The sequence below is a fragment of the Bos indicus x Bos taurus genome, chromosome 18 (assembly GCF_003369695.1).
Source record: "Bos indicus x Bos taurus breed Angus x Brahman F1 hybrid chromosome 18, Bos_hybrid_MaternalHap_v2.0, whole genome shotgun sequence".
NCBI classification, from domain to species: Eukaryota; Metazoa; Chordata; class Mammalia; order Artiodactyla; family Bovidae; genus Bos; species Bos indicus x Bos taurus.
In genome coordinates, this window is record NC_040093.1 from 3,527,252 (window position 1) to 3,550,902 (window position 23,651).

Here is a 23,651-nt window from a genome sequence, read left to right on the forward strand (position 1 = left end):
AATCAAACTGCTGGTGTCCCCAGGGGAGGGCAGCCTCTCGGAGGGAGGCCACTGCAGGAAGCCTGGCTGGGCTGTCCCGAGCTGGGGGGAGCGGGAAGGACCCTCCCCTGAGCGCGCCCTGGACGGAGGGCACCCCCACTGACACTGGGGGCTTGTGGGCCCCAGAACTGTGAGGTTTAACTTCTGTTAAGTCACCCAGCTTATGGTAATTTCTGACAGCAGCCACAGGAAACTAACATTGGCCAGCCTCCTCCTGACCTCAGCTCAGTAACATCCTCATCTGGACAATGGACACGATGAATATGATGAATCTCCGCCGCCATCAAAGGGCCCTGGGGAGGGGGGTTACTCTACGCCACCCCCCCCCAAGTCCTGGGCACCAGGACTGGGCCACGAGCAGCCTGCTGTGGGCACAGTTAACATCACTGCGTTGTACACACAAACACGTGTTCCCCAAGGGAGGGCCCGCAGCAACTGTTCAAAGCACAACCCTGCGAATGTACTGTCACTGAATCATGGGCTTAAAAGTGGTTAAAATGGTAAATCCTGTGCGGGGGATGGGGGGAGGAAAATGACTTATTTGATCTTGTTGTGATCAGCCCTCCCCAAATGAACGGTGATGTCGCGGGTTCAATGCCCACTTTACTTTAAGCAACAGAATAAATCAGGGCCACAACATGTGGAGAGCATTTGGAGGCACAGAAGTAGGCCAGGGGCTGGGGGGACCCAGCATGGGTCTGGCTGAGGGCCTGGAAATCAGAACGCAGGGAAGGCAGTGGACTCAGAACTCCAAGAACGGTTTAGTCTCCAGATGAACCAGCACCAGCAGACTGGAGTCTGGGGGTCTTGCTCTCGCCCCCAAGGCTGTTTCTCTGGCTTCACTGGGGCCCAGGTCCTTGCAGGAGGAGAGAGGGTGGACGCCTGCCCACCTCAGCCCGGAATCAGTGGGACTTGAGTCTGGGGTTCTGGAAGGCCGACAGGGTGATGAGCATCTGGGCCGAGTAGTAGGTGGTCATGACCAGCAGGTGGCCGTGGGGCACAAGGTAGGTGAAGATGTTCCAGGCCAGCACGGAGTCCGAAAGCACGAACAGCAGGGCGCCCCAGTGGGCACTCCCGCCCCGGGCCAGGCCCCGCCACAGCATGGCGACCAGGACTATGGAGTAAGCCAGCAGGGGCCAGACCACTTGGGGTGGCATATGAGGATGCAGGACCCGGAAGTAGAGGGCGGAAACCAGGAGGAGGGGCAGCAGGAGGCCAGGCTTCAGGGGTGTGAGGCCGAAGGCCCGGAGGTAGAGCAGGTGGGCCAGGCCGAAGGCAGCCATGCCTGCAGGAGACAACGGCGGGGGGGGCGGCGGGCGCGCGCGCATGGTAAAGCGTGCTGCTCCCTGGCTTAACCCTACCGCCCTCGCCCCGAGGGAAAGGGCAGACCCCCAGTGCCAGCTCCCACAGTGGCCATACGGCCCCGTCTCCCAGGGTGGCCTCTTCAGCCGTCCCTTCTTCTGGCCGTTGGCCCCCAAACCGCCTCAGGCGCGCATCGCGTTCCATGCAGCTCTGCTCCGAACCGCCCGCGGACGGACACCCCAGCTTGCGGGGGCCCCGGCGGCTGCACGCACCTCGGCTCCTGCACCTGCTAGCCCTCTGCCTGCAGGGGCACCTGGCTGGTACACGCGTCCCATTTCAGGCGTCCCTTCCACGTGAGGCTGGCCTCTGGCAGCGTGCTCGAGACCACGAGCCCTGCGCGCTCACGCGGCCTCGGGGAACGCCGCCCGCGCCCATGTGGGAGGCGCGGGGGCTGGGGTCTGGATGCGTCTTCTCACGGCCGTGGGCTCCCCAGGGAGTTCTGTTGGGGAGTCGCCCCCCCACCACGGCATCCCACCCTCCACCCACTGGGGGGGCGTCAAAAAGGGACAAGGCAACACATCTCGTTACGCGCTCTCACCGTAGCGTAAGGCCTCAGGCCAGACGAGGCAGGCGTCCCCCACGGCCGAGCAAAGCAGGGCCCCTTGCAGGAGCGCGCGGTAGCCCCCGCCGGGGTGCGCGGTCCCCAGGAACCCCGCCAGGTAGAGGACGGGCAGGATCTTGAGCAGGACGTTGACCCAGGGCGGCTGGTCTGCGTTCCGGACGAGGAGGTAGACGGCACAGGCGAGGAAGAACGGGAGCAGCCCCATGCCCACGCGCGGCTGTGGGTGTTTCGGGGGTAAGGGGGCCTCTGAGCAGCTGCAACGCAGCCCAGCCCCCAGCTCCTGGGACCAGCCCCCGGCTAGAGCCCTCCGGGCCCCTGGGGGCCAGGCCCAGCCCTGCCCGGGGACCCCAGCCATGCTGCCCAAGGCAAGGGGCAGCCACACAGGCACCAGGACGTCCAGGCTCACAGAACCTGCCCCCCCTCCCCCCACCCCTGATTCTTCCAGGTCACTTGGGTTCCCAGGAGCACAGGCCCGGTTCCCAGCTCGGCGGCGCTCACTTGAGCTGAGAAGCGAGGTTTCCGGAGCAGCCCCTCCTTCCGGGCGTCCATGTCGGCCTGCGGCCCCCACAGTGGCCTGCATGTGGGCACCGCTGGCTTTGAGGCTGGTGGGGACGGCGTGTGGTTACACGTTAACTCAGGAGCGTCCTGTGGACTCTGGGACTGATAAGAGGCTCAGGGAGATGCTGCCCCGCTCTGGGACAGTCCTGCCTGGCACCGCTGATACGGCCCCCGCGGCACCCCAGTGTATCTCACCCTCCACGGCCACTGCCTCTGGCTTCCTCCTTGCCTAGGGAGCCTGTCCGCCACGCCCCTCCCACCGGCTGTGCCTGGCGGCTCAAAGGGAAGGGGGCGCAGCACTCCAAGGGCTGCTCCTCTATGAGCGAGGGGGGAAGGGCGGGGGACGCCAGAGCCCAGGGACAGGCCAGCGGCGTCCCCTCCCCTCGCGGCCCCGGGCCTGGCCGTCCCTCAGGAGCCCTCCACCCCCCAGCCCCCCCCCCCGCCCCGCCCCCCTCGTCTGGGAAGGCCTGCCCAGCAGACAGCGGCACTGGGCAGTGTGCTAGCCCACAGGTGACTCCGGGGACGGCTCCCCGCGTCCAGCCAGCCACAGCGCACAGCACAGCCGGTCTCCGCCAGAAGCCACGGACCCCGGGCGCCTAGTCTGGCTTGGTTGGCTGCCCCCAAACCCCCAACCCCCACTGCTTCACTAAGGGGAAAGGGCTCTGGGAATGCGGGTGATGGGGCAGGAAGCCCACCACCACAACACCCGGAGCCTGTGTGTGTGGATGGGGGTGGGGTGGGGGGTGGGGCCAGGCACCAAGGACCGCTCAGCGCCTCCTCCAGGAAACCCTTCCCAGCTGAGCAGAAGTTCCCACCACCAGCGGAGCAAGGAGGCCAAGGACCCTAATTCCACGCTCTGAGGGTCCCACCCAGGAGGCCCCGGTGTGGGACCAGCTCAGGCTCCCCGACCCCATGTCCCCAAACTCGAAGTCTGAGCAGCACGAGTCTTAAACTGTCCTTTATTTGTTTACGTTTGCGATATGAAACAGAAGCTCAGCACGAACACACGCGCACACTCACGCCCGCCTGGGGAGAGGGGCTGGGACAAGGGCACTTGGCAGCTGGGCTGCACCCAGACCCTCGGGAGGAGGAGTGGGACCCCAGCCAGGTCCCCGCCCGGGCTCGGTGGGAGATGGTCTCGGTGAGTGCGGCAGGGTCCTGGGGGGATGTCCAGGGAAGGCCCCTGGGACCAAGAACCCAGCTCCCTCCCTCACAGCTGGCTGAGCCGGGTGGAGAGTCAAAGAGCTCCCAGCCTGGGTCAAAGTGCAGGGTCCGGGGCAAGGGGGCTAGGCACAGGCACGACCCCCACTCGGGCCCCCCCCCCCCCCCCAAGGTGGACCTGAGCTGAAAGGTCGAGTGTGGGTGTGGGCATCTGCACCGCAGGATGGGGACACGGCTGGACGCGAGAGTGGTGGTCACCTCGGGACCCCCCACAGCAGCCCCAGTGGGCCTGGGTGAAGGCCTCGCCACTGCCTCCCAGCTCTGCGTTCTTCCTGGCTCCCCGCGTGCCCACTCTGCTCCCTTCAGATACATATATATATATATATATATAATATATAATATAGGTCTCTCGCGCGCGCGCTCTCCTTTCTAGCCCACTCTATCTTTTACTCTAGGAGACAAATCTCCGTAATCTCTTTCCTCAGTGCAATGGGGGGTGGGGACTGTCTCCCGGGCGCCAGCCTCCTGGACTCCAGCCGGGACGTGGGTGGGGCGGGGTGGGTTATGGGCGACAGGGCCTCTGTGGCACCTGCCCGGCCCTCACCCGGACAGGGTCCACGCAGAGCACGGAGCGTGTGGCCGCCACCACCGGACCAAGCAGTCACCTTGGAAGTGAGACGGAGATGCTGTGAAGCACCGAAACCAGTGCCAGCCTCGCCCACCTCCATCCAGCCCCCGCCTCCGGCCCCACCTCCGGCTCTGCCCTATTCGTCCCCGATGCCCACACTCACTGGGAGCCCGGGGCGGCTGGGCCTCCAGGGGCAGAGCCATTGGGCATCGGGAGTGGCTGGAGGGCCAGGGCACTGTGGGGAAAGGATGAGCGAGTGGTCAGCGCTCCCACGGAACACCGGCTGCCCCTGCTGCCGCACCGTGCTTACCTCTGGCTTTGGGGAAGCCCCAAGGACTCTGGGCTCTTCTCCCCCTCTGGGGTCTGGGGGGGCCGGTGGGCCCCGGGGGCCGGGACAGAGGTAGCAGGGTCTCTGGTTGCACTGCAGGGGACCACGGGGTTACCGTCAGACGCCCTCACACCCCATGTCCCCTCGGAGCCGCCCAGCAGCGGGAGGAGCTGCAGGTCAGCGCACACCCCCTGCCCTCTCTGATCCGACCGAGCCCTCCTACCCCAGGGCTGAGCGGGAGCTCTGCGCTCCAGGGCCCTGCAGGTGGGGACGGCCGGTGATCAGCACCACCCCCACCTCCCCAGAGGCTAGCTTTCTAGGCCCACCCCCAGCAGTCGGCACCTGTCCAAGGAGCTGGGGGCAGAGCGTGTCCCTCTGAGGCTGGCCTGGAGATCCCCGACGCTGAGCAGGGCCTGGCAGGAGGCTGTGCGGAGACCGGCCCGCAGTGAGACTCAGGAAGCCAAGCACCAGCGCCTTCCTCAGGGCGGGTGGACAGGCCGGGCACCGGGGCTGAGGGCGGGATGGGCAGGGAAGGGTGGGCAGGCCAGGCACCAGGGCTGAGGCGGGGCGGCTCACCCGCGGGCTCCGCTGCTTTGCTGCCGTCTGTGGCTTCCTGAGGTGCGGAGGCGGGGGCAGGATCCTGAAACCTAGGAGGCAAGAGAAGCCCAAGGGGTGGCTGGGCTGGGCGCTGGCGCCCCAGGCCCCTGGCCCTGCTTCAGGCCTCACCTGAGCTGCAGGGTGCTGGGGGCCGCAGGGCCAGTCGGGCTCGGGGCCGGGAGGTCTGGATGCTCCCCGCGGGGCTCCTTGTCCCTGCAGTCCTGGGGGCCGGCCGGGCCGTCCGTAGGCACTGGGTCAAAGGCAGCTGTCCAGCTGGGGCCTGGAGGCAGGAAGCTGTGAGCGCAGAGGCAGACAGCAGGGCCCTGCCCGCACCCAGGCCGCGCGCTCACGCACCCGGAGGCTGGCGGCCGGCACTGGGGTAGCAGGGGGGCCCGGGTCTGCCGCGGGCCCGGCCGTCCTCGTCCTCATCGTCGTCGTCGTCCTCCTCCTCGCTGTCTGTGCTACCCCGGCTCCTGCTCCACGGAGCACCTGCTGTCAGCGATGCGCGGGGCGGGGCCGTTCCGCCCCCAGCGCCGCCCCCAGCACCACGGTGTATCCAAGGGGCGGGGCGGGCGGAGGGGCGCTGGGCAGTGGGAGGACGCCTAGGGAGAGTGCGCCCTCTGCAGGGGCCTGGCGGGAACGGGCCCCTCACCACCTATCCCCAGGGAAGGCTGACCCCACACGCTTCCTCCACCTGCAGCCTCGCTGGACTTCCGTCACTGCAGCCTCCTGGGCCCCAAACCTAACGGCCAAGTGCCGACAGACACGAGACTCGACACAGTGTCCACCGGGGAACCGCGAAGGAAACCCAGAGGCTCGTTAAGACGCTGCCCCATGGTCCGCACAGTGCTCACAAGCCAGATGCTCACAGAAAGGGTGCAGGGAGCTTCCTGACCCTGGATACCTGGGATGGTCTCCAGAGCCCACAAACCACACTCAACAGCGAGCCCCGAAGCCCCCAAGATCAGGGCGTGATGCAGGGGCTTTCTCTTCCCACTTGGAAAGGAGGGAGCAAAACTGTCTCTGACCGCAGCAAGCATGGTTTGTGTGCAGGAAACCAACGAACCCTCTCAGACTGTCAGAACAAGCAAGTTCTGCGAGAATCAGTGTACCAGTGTACTTGTATTTTTATACACTTATAACCACTTCAAAACAACTCTGAGGAAAACATTTCTCTCAGAATTGCATCAAAAATGTTTAAGAATAAATTTAAATGTATTGTTTAAGAATAAATTTAAATGTATTGCTTAGGAATAAATTTAACAAAAGCACCATGAAACTTAATACTCGGAAAACTACACAACATGTCAGAAGTAACTAAGACCTGAACAAACTTTTGTAAAGACAGCCCAGAGGCACGGACTGAGAGAGCAGACACTGTTAACGCGGCAGCCCCGTCCAACTGCCCTACAGACTCAAGGCGGTCCTCTCAGACGCTCAGGCGGCTTTCTCTACCGAAATTAACAGTCACCCAGAGTTTCAAAGAACTGAACCCAGCATGATCAACAGTTTTAAACAGAACAAATTGGATGCTCACATTTTCAATTTCAATACTGAATTTCAGAATTCAGTACAATGCAATCGGGGGGGGGGGGGGGGGGGCTGGCATAGAGATGTACAGACCAATGGGCCAGGAAAGACAGGCTAAAAATAAATGCTTGCACAAACAGCCAAAAAACTTCTGACAAAGGTGCACAGACCATCCAGCAGGGAGTCTCTTCAACTGATGAGCTGGGACATGGGTATTTCCATGCCTAAGAATGAAGCTGGACCCCCAGCTTACACACCTAAAAAACTAGCTCATAACAGGTCAAAAACCTAAACGTTAAGAATTGATGTTACCAAGAAAACCACAGGGATGAATCACGACCTTGGATTTGGCAATGACACGTGTAAGTGCAAAGCAACTTGGCGGTCACAAAGGGCACACCCAGCAGATGGCAAGTGACGCACAACCACACCTACCTGAGGGACAGGCCTCACTCATGGGATACAGAGGCAAAAACCCACAGGGCAAGGGTCAGAAAAACGTCACCCTCAGAGGGCAGCAGGCAGCCAGCAGGGGCCTGGGGAGGGCTGCACTCTCCCCTCTGGGTGCCACAGAGGGAGGCCCGTGCGGCCGACATTCACGACCTGTCTCCTCGTCTCTGTGCCGGTCACACATCACAGGGGTCAAGCCCTGAGCTGGTGTTCACGCCGGCAAGTCTGTGCTGCCCAAGAGCAGTCAGTCAGTACTCCTGCACCAGCCACCACCCGCACAAAGGGCTGGACACAGCTCATGGGCCCGCAGCTGGACTGTGAGCGAGGACAATCGCCAAGTCCTGCTTCACTGGCGTGACAGGAGGGAGCTGACGGGACACCCCACTGCCCTTTCGGCAAGAACATGTGTGAGAGAGCTGCCGCAGGGGAGAGCGGAGTAGAGGGCGGGGCGGGCAGACCACAGCCCCAATGGACCAAGCTGTGCCCAAAGGACCGCCTCTGATGCCCCCACTGGGCCAAGTTGTGCCCGAAGGATCGCCTCCGGACTGCCTCCTGACAGCCCCACTGACACCTGGACCAAGCGGTTACTCCTTTTGAACCTGAACTCATCTGAATTGGGTTTCTATCACTCAACACTGAAAACGCCCCACATCACACAGGCACTCCATTCTCCGTTTTGCCTGCAGGTCCTGCAGCCTGGCTGTGCTGGGGAACCTGCAGAAGGGGAGAGAAAGGGAGTGGGGCGGGGGGCGGGGGGGGGACTCACCGCACGCCCTGGGGCTGGCCCAGGCGGCCTGCCCTGGCCAGATGGCCGCCCTGCCAGGCACCGTCCTCCCCGTCAGACTCCCCAGAGCCCTGGCCCTCCTCCTCGTCCTCCTCGTCGTCGTCAAACTGCTGGATGCGGTCCTTGTAGCAGATCTCTAGCAGGTTGGCACTGGGCTGCGGGGGCGGGGCGGGAGGGTGAGGCGGGCCACCTGCCTGCAGCAAACCCCCGCCCCCAGCAGCGGTCAGGGCAGCTCACGTTGTCGTCGTCTGCGCTCAGGGAGAAGGTGATGCTGGCCGTCTTGTCAAAAGGCGCGCTGTGGGGGAGGCACAGAGACAGTGAGGGACCCTCTCTCCTGGGCCCGGTTCCAGCAGACACACCTCCTGCTAGGGCTGCCTGTGGACCGCAGCCATTCCTGGAGCACCCCTGTCAGCAGGCGTCTGCAGGGCGAGGCGCCCCGCCCGTGTGCCCCCAGTCCCGCGGGGCCCCACGCGGAGGCCTAAGGCTCCTGCACCTTGTTTCCTCTTCATAAAACAAGGGACACAACTTCGCCGGGCAGGCTAGGCTTTCAGGCTTTGAGAGCGTAACCTGAGTGAGACACTCATTTCGAGGCACACAGGTCCCCAAGGCACGACCCAGGTGGGGGCCAGGGAGCCCAGGGATCACGGGAAGTGCTGTGCCCACCACCACCTCGCACCCCCAGCCTTTCTGCGTCCACACATGCCCACCAGTCTCTGCTCGGCTCTCTCCTCCAGAAAGCCTCCAGAAGTGTCACTCCCGGATGAAGGAACCAAATCCACACGCTTTAAGTACTGACACACACCGTGGGAACAGCTTGTCCGTGTACGCTCCGACCCACACACTGTGCCACTTTCCAACAGCCCCTACTTGTCCTGGTCGCCTCTCGCCCGGAGCGGGAGAGCGCCGTGTCTGCACTGAGGTCTAGCCCCTCCTGTGACGGGACTGCTTCCAGCCTGTCACCTGCTGTCTCCGACACAGGAAGCATGTTCACAACCCCCGCGGGCTGACTTGGCACGTGGCGGACAGGCTCACAACCCCCACCAAGGCAGGTCCCCCAACGCCCTCAGGGGAGGGAGCAGCTGCGGGCGGGGCTCCTCACCACCTCGCAGCCCTCCGCGCCCCGGCCTGGCCGGGGCACACTCACTTCACGCTCTCCTCCTGCTCCCCGAACTCCTCGTCGTTGAAGCCGAAGTGGTCGATGAAGGCCGAGGTCATGCGCTGCATCTGGAAGTCCATGAAGGCCTGCGGGGGGCGGCAGTCAGGGCAGGCCTGCACACAGCCTCCCTCCCCTGCCCTCCCTGCCCGCACCTGCTGCAGCACCGCCTCCTCTGGGAAGTTGAACTCCTTGAGCCTGTCGTCCTCATCGTCGCTGGAGGAGTGCAGGTGGTGCGTGTTCACCTGGGCATGGGCCGGCAGGGGTCAGGGCCTGCGGGGCCCCCGGGGAGGGCTGGGGCAGGCTGGGGCTGCGGGGCGGGGGGCGGGTCCCGGCCTGCAGGAGAACCGGCGCAGGAGACTGACTCACCAGGTCTACCGTGTTCTTCTTGTTGGTCTCCGCCAGGGGGCCTGACACGAAAGCCTCCCAGCGCTCCCGCTGCTCCTGCGGCAGCTCTGCCGGAAGGGGCAGGGCGATGTGAGGACGGAGGCCCCGCCCGCCCCGCCTGCCCCGCCTGCCCCCAGGCGCGCCCCGCCCTCACCCTTCAGGAGCTGCTGCAGCTGCTCTGCATTGGGCCCCTTCTCCGAGTTCTGCACCAGGGCATTGGCCACGCTCGTCAAGTGGCCCATGTAGCCTTTCCGAGGGCCCCCTGCGGACCTGGAGAAAGGGAAGCCAGGGCTGAACTCAGCCGCTCCGCCCCCTGCTGCCCGCCCCGGCCCCGGCCCCGGCCCCCGCCCCCGCCCCCGCCCCCGCCCCCGCCCAGGACCCCCTGCTCACTGCACGCGGTCGTTCTCCTCCCAGGAGGTCAGGATGCGCTCCACCAAGCGGCAGCGCTGCAGCAGCTGTGGGGATGGGGCAGCGTGCACTGGGTGTGAGCACGGCACTCCTCCCCTGCTCACCTGTTCTGGGCCCACTCAGCCTGCACAGCAAGCCCCAGAGCCACCCTGCCTGCCTCCACTCCAGCTTCGCCCTGAGGCCAGGGCCACACCCAGGAAGGCATCTCCAGGAGCGCTGGGGCCATCACCCTGGGAGAACCCTTCCTGGCCCCCCCGGACATCCACTGCCCCAGAGGTCACCACTCCACCAGTCCCCACCCTCGCACGACACTGTTTCCCAAGACTCTGGACCTCCAGAAGAGACCAAGACTCTGCCCCTGAGCGGTCTGGCTGCACATGACAGGCAGGAGGAGACCCGGAGCAGAGCCCCCCAGAGAGCAAAGGGGATCGAGATCCCGGAGCCCAGCTCACGTGTTTCACGACAGGGTTCTCGGGGGGTGTGTCTGAGCCGCTGTCGGCAGGGGGCCCGGAGCTCAGCATCGTGCTCACGCACACCTCCACTTGGGCATGCAAGAAGTTGTTGAACACGTAGTGGAAGAAGAGGTCCTGGGGGTGAGGGCACAGGCTGGCTCTGAGGAGCTCCCCCGGCGTCGTCCCACCCCCGCCCCCTACACCCCGGCCCTTTGCCCCTAGTACCAGCATGGTGTTGGGCACATCCAGGGCCAGGAGCTCCTGGGTCAGAGCGGCATCGTTGGCGCTCAGGGCGCTGGCCAGCAGCTTGACCACATGCAACCGCGTGTTGCCCAGGGGTGGGGCCAGGCTGCCCCACGTTGTGCGCAGTGGCTCCAGCTGCAGGTGGAGGGCTGGGCTTGGTTCCTGCCCCAGCTCTGCCCTGACCCCAGGGCTGCCCCCTCTTCCCCCGAGCACCCTGCCCACCTCAGGCGGCTCCAGCAGGAGCTGGTGGAAGCAGCCAAGACGTGGGCGAAGGGCGTGCAGGGCCCCTGCATTGGACACGGCACTGTCCAGGGTCGCCTGGGCCAGGAGTTCCAGCTGCCCATCCACGCTGCTGAAGAAGTTGTTCACGGTCATGGACTCGGACCTACAGCAGGCATGGCGGGGGACAGTGTGAACCATGCAGGCGGCCTGTGTACGCGTGCACATGCACACACACTGGGGAGGGAGCCTGGGGCACTCACCTGGGCCTCCTGGGCTCCAGCAGTGTCAGCAACACCTGGATCCCGCTCACGAGGACGGACGGGCTCCGCTCCCCCTCCAGCATGTTGCTCAGGAGCTGTTCGATGGTCTCCTGCCTGGGGCAGGCGCAGGGGCATCAGGGAGGAGGGCCCGGGACGGCTCTCCCGCCCCCGATCTGGGCGACCCCGCAACCCACTTCTCCAGGGTGGCCAGCAGCTGGTCAGGCTCCGGGCTGTCCTGCACTTGGATCATCTGCTCCCGGCTCAGGCGGATGATGTCGCACAGGGACTGGGATGCGTTGGAATGTTGCTGGGGAGGGAGAGAGAGCTGAGGACCCCAGTCCGCCCTGGTGTCAGGAAGCCCCACGCACTGGAGGCAGGTACCTGCCCTCGAGGACAGAGGGCCGCAGACCCGGGAAACACGTGGGAGGGAGAGAACACAGACACTGGAAAGGAGAGACTGCCGAAAGGGAAACCAAAGACGACTTCCTGGAAGAGGAGACCCTAACACAACTCCCACACACGCCATCTATAGCTAGTGGCCAAGGGGTGCAGTGACCCACGCATGCACGAACTCGTGACTGGACAGGCCACCGAGGTCCGTCCATACAGTGAAACACTGCTTGGCCTTAGAAAAGGATGAAGCACTGAACACGCTACAGCTGGGATGAACACAGCAACCTGGGGCTAACACCAGGGGCCAGTCACGGGCAAGCACGCATCACGCGTTGCACCTACAGGAAACCACCAGGAGCGGCAAAGCAGGACGGAAAGCAGACACATGTCTGCGGGGGCCCAGCCCACATGTGGGGAACAGGGAGCGGCAGCTAATGGGACTGGGTCTCCTCTGGAGCGATGACGAGCGCTCTAAAACCAGCGTCACAAAGGCTGCACGACCGTGTGTGTGCACTAAACACACTTCTGTGTTTTCACTGGGTGAGCCTCACGGTGTGGGTAAGGTGCTGTGAGATAAACTGAGAGAAGCACCAGCAGAGCCCTGAGTCCAACCCAGCAAGCGGCTGCCAGAGCCCAGCACGCAGACCCCCAGAGCCCCCCAGGCACTGCTGTACTTCAGAGCCCGGCGCCGAGCCCTGCCACCTAGCTGCCAACAGACACCCCTTGTCCCTCTGCCACGAAGGCAGGGTGGTCCTCACTGCCCAAGGCCTGGCCCTGGCTGAGTGCCTGGGGTGATGACCCATGCATGTGGGCTTCTGCTCTGCCAGCCAGTGGGCCAGGAGGACAGATGTGGGGCCCCTGGCATTATCTCTGAAGCACGACCAGGGCTGACCCAGGCAGATGGGAAGAGCCGCCAGGCCCCAGAGGGGAGGAGGGAGGCCCGGGGAACGGCGGCAGTGAGGACCGGGTCAGAGGGCCATCTTTAGAGCCCTGAGCACTCCTGGAAGGAGGAGCTGATTCCTGGGGAGCCGTCCAGCAGCGTAAGCCTCGCCTGTTCTCAGCAGGAGCCCCCCCACCCCCCCACAGCTCCGAAGGCTCCCTTCTCTCATCGCTCATTTACGGGAGCACAGGGCTGAAGCTCTCGGGCGGCGGCACTCACATTGTCGTCTTTCGACGGGTGGATCTGCTCGATGAGCCTCTGGACGATCTTCTCCTCATTGAGCCACTGCGGAAGGACAAGAGGGTGGGGCTCCGCGCCCCGCTCCGCCCGGCCCGGCCCCGCCCCTGCCCTGCCTGGCCACGCCACGCACGCACGTTGACCACGTCCTGCCTCAGCTGCGGCCGCTCCACGCAGGTGAGGAGGCGCAGCAGCAGGTCCATGATGGCCGAGGTGCCGATGTGCTGCAGCAGCAGGTCCACGAAGTCGTCCTTCTTCCGCAGGAAGGACACGAGCTGAGGACACGGGCCGTCGGTGAGCACAGGACCCCCGGGCCCACCAGCCCACGCTCGCCAGCCCTGCCCGCGCCGCCCCGGCACCTGGTCAGTCTTGCGGTTGATGAGGACGCCCATGACCTTGCTGAAGAAGCTGGCCAGCAGTGGGTTGAGGCTGCCGCTGCTCTGCAAGAAGCCGTAGAGGCGGTGCAGCAGGGACTCGTCGGCGCCCAGTGCGTCGTTGATTTGGGGCACGTCCGATGTCAGGATCTCGCAGGCCACGCTGGGGTACCTGTCAACCCAGCAGAGTTGCGTAGGAGTTGGCGGGGATCCGGCTGCTCCGTCCCCCAGTCCCGATCCACGCAAGCTCCCCTGCCCCCAAGACAGTGTCGGGCCCCCTAAGCCTGGACTCCACCCCTACTAACACTGTCCCCCGACCCCAACCGTCCAGGCTGACCCCCCAGCCCCGAGGACCTTTCACCAGATGGGAGGGCTGCCTGCCTAGGTGCCACCCAGGCCCCAGGGACCCCAGCCTGCTCAGCTCTGCCTCGTGAGCTCTCAGGCCCTGGCAAGTGAGTTCCTCGGGACGGGAGGGGAGCGCAGGGCCAGGTGGGCACAGGAGTCAGAACTGAGCAGTGGGATGTACTCAAGCTGGTGGACAGGGGACAGAGCCAGGTGAGCAAAGCAAAGGAGGGAGAAGACACATGAGGGGGCAGTGACAGACAGGTGGACACTGGGGGCCCCCCTAAGGCTGGCATCTCTGCACTGAGCCCCCAATTCACACAGGGCAAACTGAGCAGGAGTCACCCACTGCCCATCTGGCTCGAGGCCTCCAGGGACAGAGGCAGGACCTGTGAGGCCTGGTGTGAGCGTCAGTGTGAGGGGCCGGGCACAGGGTGACCCAGGGAACCAGGAGGCCTGTCTGGGACGGGTGGGGCAGGGCTGGAGAGGGGCAGCAGAGACCAGGGCAGACAGGTGCCCTGCAGAGCGCCTGCCTGCCTCCCCCACCCTCCCTGGTACCCCCTCTGGTGGGAGGGGCACAGCCACACCCTCTGGGCCGGGCACCATCCTGGCACTGGGGACAGGACGTGGGGCTGAGGGACAGTCCTCACTCACGCTCCTGTGCTCCAAGACAGGAAGAGAAATCCAACTGAATAACCACCAGGAGATAAAGTAGGGGTGGGGCGGGGCAATGAGACACATGCCCCTCCGCGCCCCTCACTGCTGGGGGAGGGTCCTTGGGGGGCCTCTTCCCAGCCCTCCGTCGGGGGAGGTCTGGCAAGTCCCACAGAAACGGGGCCAACAAGGTCCACGGCAAGTCAGGGGCTCACTTGTAGCGCAGCCGCTCCTCGCCGCTGGCCGGCGGCTCCTGGGTGACCCAGGCCACCATGGCCTGCAGGTGCAGCGGCCGCAGCAGGAAGTCCAGCAGCTTGCGGTTGACGACCTTGCACTCCTGCAGCACGTCCTCCTCGTCCAGCAGCTCGGGCAGACTCAGGTCCTCCCGCTCCAGCAGCGTGTCGAGGTGCGAGCTCGTATGCAGGTCAAACTTCCAAAACATGGCGCCCTGCAGGCAGTGCTGTCACACGGGGCCCGCCTGCCTGCCCCTCCACCTCCCAGCCTACCAGGGCACTCCACGGGCAACTTGCTGCCCACTGCCTGGGGCCGGGGGCAAGGCCCCAGCACGGTGCACAGAGCCACCCTGGGCCTGTCCACAGTCCCCTGATCTGGGCTGCACCCGGGCTGATCCTGGAACCTCTGGCCCCAGGCTCGCTTCAACCTGTATCTGCTCAACAAATTAAGTGTCCCATGATGCGTGACATCTCCAGGCTGTGTGCAAGGCTGGGGAGAGGGAGGTCTGCAGGGTCTCTAGGCTGTGTGCGCATGCACACACACACACGGCCCAACCTCTGTACCCAGTGCCAGGACAGGCAAGGAAAAGCTGGAGGGGAGGGCGCGGTGGCCCCCAGAATAGCCACTGACGGGTCCCAGTGACACCAGACAGGGAAGCACCTCCGCGGGACGACGGTGGCTGTGGCCCGCCCACACGGCACTGGCCTCAGGAGCATTTCAGGTGGAGCACACGCTAAGTACCTGGAGGGTCCAAGCCCCACGATGAGCAGACTTGGCTGCCCCTCTGGGGATTCTACCGCCCCCAGCCTCGACCCCTGGGTGCACAACTGCCCTGATCTGGCTGCCAGCTCCCAGGCCACCCTTGTCCAGCCATTCCCCCAGGCACTGGGGCTGTGCCTGCAGCCCTGGTGAGGGCTCTGGTCACCCCAAGGAACAGCAGACAACCACACCCAGGTCAGCTGGACCCCCAAGCACCACGCTGGCACTGCCCAGCACTCACGGGTCACCCACCTCCTGAAGACCACCTGAGGCCAAGGCTGCTGCAGACAGACCCGGAGGCCAGGACGACCCTGCCGGCACCATCGCCAGGACGACCCTGCCGGCACCATCGCAGCGGCGGAGAGCTCGCCCACTGGCCGGGCAGCAGCGGGGGAGAAGGATGCTGGACTCGCCCACCAGCCGGGCAGAAGGCTGGGGCAGAGCCGAGCGGCTGAAGGTTGGCACCTGCCTTCTGACCGTCAGCTCCCCCAGGAGGCTGCCAACACCCGGCTCTCCCGTCCAGCCTCCTCAGGAGTCTCACACATCTCCCCCTGGCCCCCAGGACAACTTCTCAGCGACAGGGAAAAAGTGGCCCCAGATGTGCAATGATCCTGCGGGACTCGGCTGGTTCCTAAGCCCTGGCCGCCTGCAGGTAGAGTGGAAGGGCTATGACCTCACGAGACAGCGCAGACACGGGCCCCAGAGAGGGGAAGGGGAGGACGTGGGGGCACCTGAGAGCCCCCAGGCCCACGGGGCCTGGCCACCAGCATGCCAGGTCTCGCCCCCTGGCCTGCACCCCACCCCTCAGGACGCTTTTCTGAAACACAGACTGGCACACCTAGCATGTGGTACCCCGGAAGGCCCCAAGAGGGCCCCCCGGGCGCCCCCCACCCAGTCCTGCCCAAGTCTGCACCCCAGGCTCTCACACCTGCCTCCCCTTGACCAACGATTTGTGCGGGCCAAGCCCAGGCCACAGCCTCTGGACTGCCCTGACTCCCAGTGGCCTGGCGCCTCACACATTGCCCCAAGACTGCCACGTCGGGGTGTGTCTCCGTCCCAGTGAAGCCCCCGAGCAGTGCCCCATGTGCCATCACCACCCCAGCCCTAGGCCTCGGGTGCGAGAATGGTGGTGCCACGTGCACAACACGCGGACACGTGCACAACACGCGGACACACGCAGTGGGCAAACCACGTGAGCTGCACAGCTGTCACCTCAAATGAGTCCTACAACCAGCCCCACTGTACAGGAGGCACCCGAAGTGCACCAGGGTCTGAGGGCCGCTGAACCGTGGAGCGGTGCCCGAGCCCCAGGAGGTCCCTTCTCAGAGTGCAGGGGAGCTCAGCTACCCCAACGAAAGCTAACAGAGCCAGCGAGTGCGCTCCGGCCCAGTTGGTGCCGGCTGCAGAGGGGCTGGGTGCAGAACTGCAGCCTTGCAGATCTGTAGAGCAGGCACCCCGCACGTCCCCCGCAGGCTGTGTACAATCCCCAGACCCGTCCTGCCTGGCGGCCACGACCACCTTGGACAGCACCGCGTGGGGGACACGAGGTCGGAAACCAGGACTGAAAGGCAGAACACTGCTCCTGAGGCAGGAGGCTGACAGGCCTGTCAGGGCAGCAAGAGGGGACTGCTCCCGCCTGGACGCCCCCAGCCACACCCACGGGCCCCCGTACACCAGCCCAGGTGGCGTGGGGTGGGGGACCGCCAGGGCTGGCAGGCTGGGGAGCGGAGGAGGAGAGTGGGCTGCTCCAGGTGCTGAATGTGAGGCCCTGTATCAGAGTGGGGACACTGCTCCCAAAGGCAGGCGGGCAGCGCCCTGAACCCGCAAGTGCACGAGGGCCATCCCCACTTCTGCCTGGGCCCCAGGCCCACCCTCCTCACTTGGAGAGAGAGCGGGCCTGGACGGTCTCCTGAGCTGGGTGCTTGTGGGGCCAGAACCACTGCACGGGGCAGCCGCTGTCCGGGCCCAAGGGACGAGGCACACCCACCGGTGAGAACACCACCTCTTTCTAATCGCAGATTTTTGTGAAGACAAAAGACCAGAGAGGTCAAAAGGTCATCCCGGTGGCACGAACGAAGCCAGCCACCAAAGACCACACGTGGAATGAGTGTGCACGCGCGTGCTCTGTCACTCAGTCATGTCTGACTCTACTGCGACCCCATGGACTGTAGCCCGCCAGGCTCCTCTGTCCATGGGATTCTCCAGGCAGGAATACTGGAGTGGGTTGCCATTCCCTTCTCCAGAGGATCTTCCCAACCCAGGGACTGAACCCACGTCTCCTGCACTGGCAGGCTGATTCTTCACGGTCTGAGCCACCAGGGAAGGGCCCACATATCGCATACTTCCATTTAAACGAAACATCCAGAAAAGGCAAATCTGTAGACACAGAACTGGGACTAGTGTTTTTTAGGAGCTGAGGGGCAAGACAAGGATGGAGGGAGACAACTGCTAGCAAGTCTGGGGTTTCCTTTTGGGAAAGGGGTGTTCTTTTTAAAAAAAAATTCTAAAATCAATTGTACACAATTTTATTTGATACTATAACTCACTTTAAAAAATCTATGGTGGGGACTGTTGGTTGCACAATTCTGTGAATAGATTAGATATTGAATCATGTAGTTTAAATGGATGTCATATATGACATTACACAAATTACATCTCCCCCCCCACACACAAAAAACCTACCATCTAAAACAAACAAAACCAGGACATCCCTGGTGGTACAGTGGATAGGAATCTACCTGCCAATGCAGGGGAACGGGTTCAATCCTCGGCCAGGGAACTAGATCCCACATACCGCAGAGCTGCTGCGCCTGCCCTCCAGCGCCGTGAGCCCCAAACTACGGGCGCCTGCTCACCTGGAGCCTGTGCTCCTCAGCGAGGGGCTGCAGCCCGTCACCACGATAGGAGCCCGGCTTGCTGCAGCTGGAGAAGGCCCATGCGGCAACAAAGACAGAGCAAACAATAAATACACAACTTGTTACAAAACAAACAGAACCGAAGCTGCCTGAGGCTGCCGAGAGGGCCAGGCCTTGGCCTGCTCTGCGCCCAAGAAGCCCGGAGCTGACATGCCACCAGGGCCGGGCCGGGCCGGGGCGAGAAGGCGCAGACACGGGCACACGCCCAGGTGCCCCCCACCCTCACTACCCATGGGGTCCCCGAGCTAAGCAGGCCCCCTCAGCCGGGGGACAGGCCTGCAGAGAACCTGTGCACCCGCACAGCACTGTGTCCCTCGTCAAGACGACCAGGGACAGCACCGCTCTTGTTCCCATCTGACAGCCGAGGGGCAGGGGGCCCGCAGGCATCAGCCACAGCAGAAGCAGGCCTCGGCGCCCCCTCCAGGCTGCAGGACAGCCTCGGGGCTGAGGCCCACCGACTGCGCCCAAAGCACCTGCACAGATGAGATGCCACAGGCTACGTCCTCCGCCTCAACCCTGCCACCCGCCCTGGACCACAGGCAGGACTTCCCTCCCAAAGCTGACTTGGGCTGGGGGGCGAGTGGGGTAGGGACTCCAGGGACTTCAGAAACCAGGCGGTCCCTTAAACTCTCAGAACCTCAGGTCCTCCTCTGAAAGTCAGAGGAGGCTGCAAGGATCAGATGCAGCTGAGGGGTGGTCAGTACCCTTCCCTCCCAAAGTCAGTTCTCAAGCTCTACACGGGACAAGATGCAGATGCAGGAGGCACAGAATAAAGAAAACACCCCAAAGAGAAAAACACTCTCCCCCACCACACACTCTCAGTGCACCTAGCCTCAGGTCCTAATGGTCAAGTTCCCGGAAGCCCTAGACGTGGACAGCAGAGGGGTTTCCTCTTCACTCTCTAACGGTGACACGGCATACCACACTTGTCCCCTTGTCTATGAAACAGGGCCCAGCCGTCAGGAAGGGGCACATTCTGAGAACAGCAGGGTCAGGCCTGTGGTCCTAAAGGACAGGTCTCCTTCAGCAGGTGTCCCCGGGGCCAGGCTGAAAGCTGGACACTTCTGAGCAGGAGGGAAGGAGCAGCCACTACCCAGGGAGACAGCGCTAAAAACAGGAGCCCTAAGGAAGATGGCCCGTTCGCCCGGGTGGCTGAGCTCACTCAAATACTCTGGTGGGTGCCCCTCACCCCGCCACCCCCGTGCTTTGCAACTTTTAGCAAACTTCAAGAAAACGGAAGTGAATACCACTGGCTTTTAGCGACCGTTTGAAAACCGTGACTCTGGCTGCAAACGGAAGAGGGGGAAACTGTAAATGAGAAAGGAAGCCATTAAGAACGAAAACTACCTCTCTCTGCGCCAGCTCCGCACCATCGCCCCAGGTTTCCGGCTTCGCTGCGTGCTTCTCAGGCCTCGGACACCAGCGGCCCCTCTCGGGAGCCGGCAGCCCCCACCCGGCGCGGGCTCAGTGAGGGCCCAGCTGCAGCCCCCACCGAGCGCCCCCACGGCCGCTGTGGTCCATCCACACACGGCCCTGCCTGCCTGGGAGCCGGGGGCTGGTCCTTTACGTGCCGCCACTTTCTCATCCGCCCTAGCCCCACGCACCCGGAAGTGGAGATCCAGCCTGAAGAGGCCGCTGGGAGGGCCCTGGGGTGGCCCCCTGAGATGCCCTGTGGCTCAGGAGGAACCCCAGCCCGGGGAGAGGCTATCCTGGGTCTGCTGCTGCCCTCAGCCACCACAGGCCACAGGCCCCTAATGAGCTGCCAGCCAGGCGTGGAGACCCCGCTGCTGGCTAGCCAGCCCCCTGCCTTCACAGGGCCCACAGGTCAGAGGACAGTGAGACCATCGCCCTCTAACTCCCCGCAATCCATCAGCTCTCAGCCAAATGTGAAATGGGGGTGGGGGGGCTTCCAATTCCAGGAACGGGACCATGGTAACATCAGGACCCACGAGAGACCAGAGACTCGGCAAAGTAAGCCGTGGGACACCCACGTGGAAGTAGGGGCCACAGAGGCCAGAGAAGGAGAGGGACCTGGCCAAGGCCTCATGCGACCATGGACTGGGACTTTCCCGGGGACTCGGGAAAGCTGGGGGGTGGTGGCGGCTGTTAGGGGCCCCAGACCACACTTGCCCAGGTAGGGTGGCAGCTCTGCTCCTACCCAGGGCATGGAACAATCAGAAACATAAGAGAATGAGATAGCGGCTGAGGACGCAGAGGGGCCCCAAAGCTCACCATTAGGGGTGCGTTCTGGATCAGTCAGGGGTTCAAAGGAGAAAAGAGCAGTGAAGAGATTCTGAAACTGCCCGTGGGGAACAGGGGGCTGGACTGACTGTTACAGGGAGATTCAAAGTCAGGAAGGCCTGCACTCCCATCCTGCCTCGCCAGGCTCTGCGGCCTCAGAGCCCCGGTCTCTCCTGAGACACCTCGCAAAGACTGCCCTGCCCCTGGGAAAATCCACAAAACCAGTGTTCTCGGGACGCCCTGATTCAGCCTGGAAAAGAGAGTGTGTCCCCACCCCCGGGCCTGTGCCTGCCCAGGGACCCTGCAGGAGCTGGGGAGGCAGGGAAGGCGGGCGTCTCTACCAAGGCGTCCAGGCCTCTCTCACCTCATCTCTCGCGGCAACCCGCATGGTGCTCAACACTCCCGCCACACCTGACTGCTCGTCTGCGCCCTCGCTCTGCCCTGGCTCGGCTGCTCCCTCTGCCTTCCCTCCAGCTCTTCGAGCCTGACTAGGTCGGTCCTCCTGGGTCCTTCAGGCTTCAGCACAGACACCACTTCCTCCAGGAAGCCTCCCCTGACTGTGTGAGAGGCCTGCTCCACACTTCCACGGCTTCCGTGGTCACACTGTGATGGCCTCGGAGCACTCGGTGACGGGACCAGCCTGTTCAGGCACCTGCCTCTTGTAGCAGGACGCCAATTTCCCAGGACCGAGCCTAAGGCAAGGCCCCCTGGCTAGAGTACTTCTGCAATTAAAGTCCCGAAGGGGCCGGTGACCCGCTACGGTCACTTGGCCGTGGATCCTGGAAAAAAAACATTGGGTGGGTGGGTGGAGACCAGCAGATTCTCCCCTACTGGAGAGAAACAGTAGGTAGCCCCACAACACTATCAAAAACACAAAAGGAAATCGAAGTACACAACTCAGCACACGCCACTCATGGTAACCAAAGAGCAGGTGAGCCACACTGTCCCTAACACCCGTGCAGGAAAGCGGGCTTGTCCGCCGCTCTCAGGCACACTGAACTGGGCCGTCCTCTGCCCTGGAGGCGGCCCCACAGCACCCCGGCTCTCACCCGCCACCTGCCAGTAGCATCCGAGCTGTAACAACTGAAACCATCTCCGCTGCCCTCAGTGGAGGCCCCCTGGGGATACCATCGCCCACCTGCCCCACCCCCACCCCCACCCCGGCTGAGAACCCAGGCAACAGACAATCCCAAACTGAGTTATAACCTAAGAGCTGCTGACCCGGAGCACTTCCTGTGCTGCAGGCTTCTACAAATGGCACACGGAATCCCCAGAACTGCCAGAGAAAACCCTCTCTACACCCCACGGAAGTTTCTTTGCAACTCTGAAGCCCGCCCGACGCCTGACAACACATCTTCCTTCCAGAAACCTCCTGCCTTTCAGGCTGGTGTGACCGGTAAGAAACATCTGTGTCCTCAGCATGGATGTCCGAGTGTGTGCATCACCGAACAAGACAGACCCGAGGGCCCCGCAAGCAGCCCCACCAAGGCATTCCGCCCTCCCTCCCGCAGCCTGCGGGGCTGGGTTCCCACCTTCACGTTTCTGCATGTGCTGTTCCTTCCACCCGGAAGGCCCTTCTTCCCACTTTCCATCTGTCAACTCCTACTCATCCTTCCTCGACAGAAAAAGCCACCCGCGGAGCCAGTCTCCCCGGTCGCTCCGCGGCGGCCCCCACACCGCCCTGAGGTGCCCCCTCACCACACCGGCAATTGTGACTGTCCCCCCGGCCTTTGTTCCCTCCGCGCCGGCAGCAGGCCTCACCTCACAGACAGGGGCCGCGCCCGGGCAGGGTGAGGGGAAGCCCCGCTCCTCGAGTCTCCTGAGCCCCAGGGTGCCAGTCTGAGGCCATGGATCTCCCCAGGCAGGCCTCGGGAGGAGGGGTGAGGCAGGCAGAGGAAGGCCAAGGAAGGCCAGGGTGGGAGGAGCAGAGAGAAGGGGGAGCCCCGGGGGGCCGGGGGAGAGACTAAGAAACCAGAGGGGAAGCCCGCAGAATCAGAGGAGGCGAGGGTGGGAAAGAGACACTGAGGCAGGGGTATGGACTGAAAGGGGAAGGAAGTGGGGCTGGAGGGGGGAGCCTAGGGGATCTCGGGGCTGAGGAAGAGACCAAGAGACTTGGGGGGCTGAGAGGGAGAGGTCAGGAGACTTGGGGGGCCTGAGGGGGGAGACTTGGGGTCTGAGAAGAGACTAAGAGACTTGGGGGGCTAAGGGGAGAGACCTGGAGTCTTGAGGGACCGAGGGGGAAAGACTAAGAGACTCTGGGTCTGAGACTGAATGAGAGACTAGGAAACTTTTGAGAGGCTGAGGGGGAGAGACTGGGAGACTTCAGGGGTCTGAGGGGGGAGACTTGGAGGACTGAGGGGAAGAGACTAACAGGCTTGGGGGGCTGAGGGGGAAAGACTAAGAGACTTGGGGTCGGGCGGGGGAGAGACTAGGACACTTGGGGGGCTGAGGGGAGAGACTAAAAGACTTGGAGGGCTGAAGGAGAGACACCTGGAGTCTTGGTGGGCCTGAGGGGAGAGACAAGGAGACGAGAGGGCTGAGGAGGAGAAACTAAGAGAATCGAGGGGCTGAGGGGGAAACACCAGGGCTGGGGAGCCCTCATGGACGAGGGGAAGGGTCCGAAGAAGAAGGGGTGCGGAGACTCGAGGGTACCTGGGCGGTGTTCTCGGGGGCGGGGAGGGTCCCGGGCCGCCCGCTTACCTGCGCGGGGGGGCGGCGGCTCCTCGCACTCCGGGCTCATCGGGGCGCCCCCCCCGCCCCGCCACCGGCGGCTCCGGCCCCGATCAGGGACCCGGTACGTGGGGGCGGGGGGCGGCGGCGGGGGCTCGCGCACGCGTCTCGGGCCTAGGGGGGCCCTCGTGCGCCAAGTTCCAGAGTTTTGGGGCTCAGCGCCGGACGGGCGGGGGTCCGGGGCCCGCGGGCGAGGTGGCTGAGGGAGGTTGGTGGGGTCGCGAGGCCCGCGCAGGCCCTCCGCTGGGAAGTCGCCCCGGTTTACCCGGCCTGGCGCCCCGCGGGAAAGCAAGGGCCGGTCAGGAAAGGCGTCCTACTCCGCGGTCCCAACAGGCCGCAGTGCTGAGCAACGGCTGACGGAAGCCGAGCCCCACTTCCTCCACCGCCCCCTTCCCCAAAGCGGCGAAGTCCCGGGCCTTTGCAGTCGGCTTCAGGGCCTCCGCCGCCCGGCTCCGTCCGCCACTATCCCACAATCCCCCTGGTACGGGGGCACGCAGGAGGCCCCGCCCTCCCGCCGGCGACTCGGTGCGCAGGTGTGTGGAGGCCGCGCGCCTGGGCCCCGCAGTGCGCGTGCGCGCCCGGCCAGCTGCGGCGGGCCACGCCCAGCCAGAGCAACGCCGCCGCAAAAGCGCTCGCGACGGTTTGTGCCAACGGTCTCTCCCAGAGTAAACCCGGGCCACCCGACGCGCAGGCCCCGCTGCACAGTGG

The 23,651-nt window shown here is 64.2% G+C and overlaps 2 protein-coding genes across 4 annotated transcripts; both read right to left on the reverse strand.

The window, feature by feature from the left end:
* Positions 1-625: 625 nt before the first annotated feature.
* Positions 626-2,926, reverse strand: TMEM86B (transmembrane protein 86B). The gene is made up of 3 exons (XM_027514736.1): positions 2,462-2,926; positions 1,940-2,180; positions 626-1,324 (listed from the first exon to the last, which is right to left on the reverse strand). The coding sequence occupies exons 1-3, from the start codon at positions 2,510-2,512 to the stop codon at positions 942-944; spliced, it is 675 nt and encodes a 224-aa protein (XP_027370537.1). The 5' UTR covers positions 2,513-2,926; the 3' UTR covers positions 626-941.
* A 537-nt stretch (positions 2,927-3,463) lies between these two features.
* On the reverse strand, positions 3,464-23,415 carry PPP6R1 (protein phosphatase 6 regulatory subunit 1). Of its 3 annotated transcripts, none has more exons than XM_027514727.1 (24): positions 15,310-17,260; positions 14,280-14,512; positions 13,054-13,240; positions 12,832-12,969; positions 12,677-12,742; positions 11,319-11,431; positions 11,125-11,238; positions 10,865-11,027; positions 10,625-10,777; positions 10,400-10,534; positions 9,930-9,994; positions 9,694-9,809; positions 9,522-9,607; positions 9,308-9,397; positions 9,144-9,241; positions 8,237-8,294; positions 7,982-8,154; positions 5,590-5,708; positions 5,365-5,515; positions 5,215-5,285; positions 4,981-5,062; positions 4,621-4,731; positions 4,474-4,545; positions 3,464-4,347 (listed from the first exon to the last, which is right to left on the reverse strand). In XM_027514727.1, the coding sequence occupies exons 1-24, from the start codon at positions 15,379-15,381 to the stop codon at positions 4,344-4,346; spliced, it is 2,670 nt and encodes an 889-aa protein (XP_027370528.1). In that variant the 5' UTR covers positions 15,382-17,260; the 3' UTR covers positions 3,464-4,343. The 3 variants fall into 3 exon arrangements, with proteins under 3 accessions (XP_027370528.1, XP_027370529.1, XP_027370530.1); XM_027514729.1 differs by lacking the exon at positions 15,310-17,260 and adding an exon at positions 22,914-23,415 and having other exon boundaries at positions 3,469-4,347; XM_027514728.1 differs by lacking the exon at positions 4,474-4,545 and having other exon boundaries at positions 15,310-15,499.
* Between the last annotated feature and the right edge of the window lie 236 nt (positions 23,416-23,651).